This window comes from Bufo gargarizans, chromosome 11 (assembly GCF_014858855.1).
Source record: "Bufo gargarizans isolate SCDJY-AF-19 chromosome 11, ASM1485885v1, whole genome shotgun sequence".
NCBI lineage: Eukaryota > Metazoa > Chordata > Amphibia > Anura > Bufonidae > Bufo > Bufo gargarizans.
In genome coordinates this window covers 85,427,543-85,433,542 of record NC_058090.1, presented here as the reverse complement: position 1 = coordinate 85,433,542, position 6,000 = coordinate 85,427,543, and the positions used below count along the sequence as shown (strand labels likewise).

At 39.6% G+C, this 6,000-nt stretch overlaps 1 protein-coding gene across 1 annotated transcript in view; it reads left to right on the top strand.

Moving 5' to 3' along the window:
• Positions 1–290: 290 nt before the first annotated feature.
• The window catches only part of LOC122921383, an 81,205-nt gene continuing 75,495 nt past the window's right edge, over positions 291–6,000 (top strand). The window contains exon 1 of the mRNA XM_044271360.1: positions 291–368. Within this exon, the coding sequence (XP_044127295.1) occupies positions 338–368 (31 nt within the window). The 5' untranslated portion in view covers positions 291–337. The remainder of the gene's footprint in view (positions 369–6,000) is intronic.

The window sequence follows — 6,000 nt, the reverse complement described above, 5'->3', positions numbered from 1 at the left end:
TTGCTGAATGCATATAAATGAACTGCTTTACTGCTTAATACTATAATTTACTGTGGTTTATTAAAGGCGTTAACCCACAAAATGTATTTATTACCTATACACAGAATAGATAATAAATATGGAATTGCAGGTGGTCCAACCATTAAGACCCCACATCGACCTGAGAATAGGGGGGACAAGCTTCAATTCTGAATAGAACCATAGTGTGCATGTCGGTGCACCGCTTCTTTGAGCGATGTAGATACCCCCCCCCCCCCCCTTACTTCCTTACAAGAAGATACTGACAAAAATCAACTTCTCCTTTTACACTCGACACCATTGTCTCCGTCCATCCATCATGTCCCCAGAGACGTCCGTGTTATTACTCTGTAAGTACCAAGATCTTCATGTATTTCAGTCCCGATCTGATGGTGAGCAGCAAGAGGGGGTGCAATAATGTCATATAAATAGAGGCCATAACTGCAAGTTACTAGCTGCAGCCTATGTCCCATCATATATATAACTGTGCATAGTGTCAGATGTGCACACTCACCCTATAACTCCATTACTATGTACTAGTCACATATATTGTGCTTGTAAGATCTGGTTTCAGCTTTTTAAAACTGAAGTTATGGAGGACATAGCTATATTTATCACGACCACATATTGCTGAGAATGGTATCACTCTTGGCCACTCTCTCACGGTGGTATTAGTCAGTATGTTCCATTGGTAGAGGCTGATTCTTGTCCTGATCTTGTCCGGCTTACAAGTGTATGGCTCATTTCAGGCTCTGATAAACTTCACAAGTCCTGTCCCTGTGTCTGATGGACAGAAATACATGTCCTCGTTCATGGACAGCCTGGCTTCAGAATGGAAATGAAATAATAAGCAAAAGATACGCAAACACAATAACCACACCTTATAGGAATAAAAGAAGAAAAGCTGGCCTATGTAGGAACATACTAACACTGCCTGAACAGAACATTAACATTATAATAATAATCCTTTATTGTACAGTTAAATTTAAAATTGGAATCCGACACTCTTAGAAATAGCGACTCCGGCTAGGGTGTCCCCCTGACAGTAATTGTTTACTGTCAGGAAATAAATACCTAATAGATAAATTGCCTCACTGTACCCTAAAAGTAAATAACACGGTGTCAGCGCGCACTCGCTGCAGTGTTACTATATTGTAGCTTTTAAACACAGTACACAGTGCCTGCTAGCACGTGACACTGACACTGTGCTACTGATCACTGCCTATTGGAATTCACAGATTATCCCTTATAAAACATAACCTTTATTAGGATGTATATTATTAAACAGCTGTACGGGCACACGGCATGGCACAGTAGGAAAGGAACGCCATATCGTTTTTGAAAAGCAGATTTAATTGAACTGGTTTTTAGATGCCATGTCCCACTTGAAGCCCCCGTGATCCACCCTTACAGTAGAAACTCAAAAAAGTGACCACATTTGGGAAACTACGGGATAAGGTGCCAGTTTTGTGGGTACTAGTTTGGGGTACATATGATTTTTAATTGCTCTATATTACTTTTTTGTGAGGCAAGGTAACCCCAAAAATTTATGTTTTGGCACCTTTTTTATTTTTAACAACATTCATCTGACAGGTTAGATCATGCGCAATTTTTATATAGCAGGTTGTTACGGACGCAATGATATCAAATCATGTTTCAGTTTTACATAATAAAGCATTTTTGAAAACAAAAATTAGGTTTTTGTATTTCCATATTCTGAATGCCCTATTTTTTTTATTTTTCTGCTGATCGTCTATTTTTTACACAGTTTTTATTAAAAGTTTTTTACGGTGTTCACCTGAGGGGTTAGGTCATGTGATATTTTTATAGAGATAGTTGTTACGGACGTGGCGATACCTAATATGTATATTTTGTAAATTTATTTCACTTTAGCACAATAATAACAGTTTTGAAGTCTCCATTGTCTGAGAGTGATAGCTTTTTTATTTTTTGACCGATTATCTTAGGTAGGGGCTCATTTTTTGCGGGATGTGTTGACGGTTTTATTGATACCATTTTGTGGGACAAACGCCTTTTTGATCGCTTGGTGTTGCACTTTTTGTGATGTAAGGTGACAAAAATAGCTTTTTTTTACACTGTTTCTATTTATTTTTTTATGGTTTTTATCGGACAGGGTGGATCATGTGATATATTTATATAGCCGTCATTACGGACGCGGCGATACCTAATGTTTTTTTTTCCATTTTTTTTATTTTATTATATATTTTTTTATTTTATTAATTTTATTAAAAACACTTTTTTTTTAACTTTTTTTCTTTACTTTATTTCTGATGTTCACTTTGGGGGTCTGATCCCCTCTGCAATGCATTACAATACATCTGTATTTTAATGCAATGCCTGTTCATGTACTATAGTGAGTAGTACACGAATAGGTTGCCTAGGAGACCCAGCCTGAGGCTGGATCTCCTCGGCACCATAGAAGGCAGGTCGCGATGCCATGCAAGGCATTGGGCAGCCTTTTCACGGCATCGGGCTGCCTTCTTACACATCGAGTCCCCGCCACAGCAGCACGGGGACTCGATGCGCTCCCTCACCCGACACAGACCCCTTCTATGTCGCGATCAGCGCAGACTGCAGCATAGAAGGGGTTAATCCGCCGGCATCGCTTTAAACAGCGATGCCGGCGGATACAGCAGGGGCCCTGTTACCAGGGACTGCCGGGCCCCTGCAGTGATCGCGCGCGCACCGCTCCGATGCCCGCCCGATCACCATGACGTACTATTACATCAAATTGCAGGAACGCAATGGCTTCCATGATGTAATAGTACATCATGTGTCGGGAAGAGGTTAAGAACTGCATTGTTCCTAAGGGGTTACGGATATTTATAAAACCGGCAAAACGTATCTGCACCCCTTAATTGTTATTAAAGTTGGAATCGGAGGTTACAGAGAGTTCACTACAATAGATGAGATTATTGGTTCTAATGACTTTACTAGGGAAGCGTCTAAATTATTTGATCGCTTCAAACAAAGAGGATACCCAGATTCCTGTCTGTATGAGGCGTGGGGAAACGGTAACATCATGGATAGAGGTAGACTTCTCCAATCTAAAGAGAAGAATGAACGAACTGAGGTGATCCGAATAATAGGGATGTTTGATACGGCATCCCATCAAATCCGGGAAATTCTTGGCCGGTACTGGTCTCTGTTAAAAATGGATCCAGATTTGGAGGAAGTCCTCCCGGAGTTCCTGGCTATTACTTTTAGACGTGGATGGAGTTTAGGGAATTCAGTAGTACAGAGCCACTTTGAAACCCCCATAAAAAGTACATGGTTGACTAACAGAAAATTTGGCACATTTAGGTGTGGTAAATGTAAAGCCTGTCAATACATTCATACAGGCGATACCTTTACGGATAATAAGCAAACTAAGATGTTTAGGGCCCGTTCCTTCGCCAACTGCAATACGATGGGTGTTGTTTATCTGGCCCCATGTGACTGTGGACTAAAATATGTAGGCAAAACTTGCAGAGCATTTAAGAAAAGGATTCTGGAACACATAGGAGATATTCGGAATAAACGCGATAAGTCATTATCCAGACATGTGATACTTCACCACCTTGGTGATCCCAAAACAATACATTTCTCTATGATTGAGACCATTAGACCATCTATTAGAGGGGACGACGTTGATAGGTTATTAAAGCAAAAAGAGTCAAAGTGGACCTATACTCTTAATATGGTCACCCCTTCAGGCCTCAACGAAAATATAGATTTTTCTTGCTTCCTGTGAGAAACCAGCCTAACCCCATGTGTCTTTTTCTATTTGAATTAATATCACATCTTACCAAGGATTTGAAAATATTTATCGGACCAGTATATTGCTAATTTATATAGATGTGGAGGCTGATACAATTCCCTCTGATTTGTTCTTTAACAATGCAATTTTGCAACCTGGTTGGTGCTATGGTTACTATGATGCCAACTTCCCAGTCATGTGATTCGAAATCTGGTCATCAGGAAGTCTCGCGCTACTTGGTCTGACTAGGAGCGGGACATGTGATTTAAATTGCTTACCGGGAATTAGACCCGCCCTCCACTCCATCTGACACGCTGGCTTTACCGCAATCCTGGCGTCCGTCCTACATCATGTCGGATCCCTGCCTGAAGACATCCCGCTGTGACCACATACATCTATCCCTAGCGGCATGCAAGTAACCATTGTTTACAGTGCGGACGCATGTGACTTTTTTTTTACTGCATATGTTCACCCTTAACCGCCTCATGGTGTATAATAATCTATCTGCATTAACCTCTACCTGGTATTACAACATGCATCTATTATTTCATGACTTGGGTGCCAAAAGTATGTTCTAGCTGTGGGACGCTACGGGTTGTGGGGTGACACCCCATAAGATTGGTATCTAGTATTTAGTATCGGATGAGTACTGGATCGGGCCTTGATACTTCCAATGGAGGGATAAAGAAATATACGTGACAAGCTCTATATTCGTCTATATCTATATTTTCAACTTAGAGAGCTCATTGGGTCTCATATAGTCACATCTGTGATCACACTGGTGGGGTAATTGTATTGTTGATGTCGTAGGGAACATAACTGTAGTCAGCCTTATCCTTGTGACTTAATGATATGTAATCAGCTTAAACAATATGTATTCAGCAATTATGTACCCAGCTGTTATCGTCAATGTTCTGACACCCGGGGCATGACTAACCTGTACTAGATCTGTGCTGAGTATGTGTTGGTGACACCGATTGTGACGTATTGCCTTTTTTCGTCCCCTTGAGGAGCCCTAGATTGAACAGGGCCAAAATGTTGGTCTTTATTTTTTGTACTTATGTTAGTCTGGTCATTTATTTAGTGATAGGCCATCTTTGTAGGTGATCCTGAATCAGGGCTATCCTAGGGCATCCAGGAGGTTCCTGATACGGGATCGGGGTGGCTATCCAGTCATTGTTAGTTTACCTATAGTGGATGTGTTAGTTTTAAATTTGAGAGACGTATACAATTCTTTACCAGTATGTTAGACTATGCAGGAACGTACTAGTATTTCATTTTCACATATTTTTACATTTATTATTACTATTATTATTATATATCATTCTATAATGGTTTAATATTTCAAGATATGCAATTAAAGAATACAAATTATAATTACTATATATTTAGAATAAACTTGTAGAAATAAAATACTGCACATGTATCACAATTTGAGTTTCTGGCCAATATTTATCCGTTGTCTGGGGGTACTCTTTCTCATTACGGACAGCGCCTAGCATGCGGAGTACATGTGCAGAGTTTTGTAGGCCAGGCAACACTTCTCTGGGTTTCTGGGAAAGATATTTAAATTAGCTTTTCTAAGCTTAGCTGATGGAAGATGTATTAATGTACATATCTTTTTTCCCATAAATCCAGAGGAGTGGTGACTGGCTCGCGATACTCCTCATGTATACATGGTGTCCTCCATAAGGAGAAAGTGTACCCCATATATTTTTCCCAGAAATCCAGAGGAGCGGTGACTGGCTTATGATACTCCTTATGTATACATGGTGTCCTCCATAAGGAGAAATACTACCCAAACCAAGGCCTCTCAGGAAGCCAAGCTAATTTTCTTTGCTCAGCTTTGTTAAAAGGTAGTTACCCAAAAAAGCAGGGTTCCTGGTATGATACACTCAGTTTTCTTTTAGAAAGGAGACTAGCTTACATGTCTTATTCCATAAATATCTTAAGAAGATACGTATAAATATACATACTAGAGATGATCAAATCAATTCTACCAATTTTGAATTCATTCTCTCTCAATAAATTATAAAAGCTTAGGTTCGTTAGAAACCAAACTTTTTGGGACAAATTCTAAACCAGTAAAATCAATTCGCTCATCTTTAAAATGGTATCTCATTGCTTTATGGAAAGTTGTATACTTACTGTTACTATTACTATTCTGAATGTAAATGATAGAAGACACTGATCACTTTGTTCTAGTGAATGGGAGTAGACTA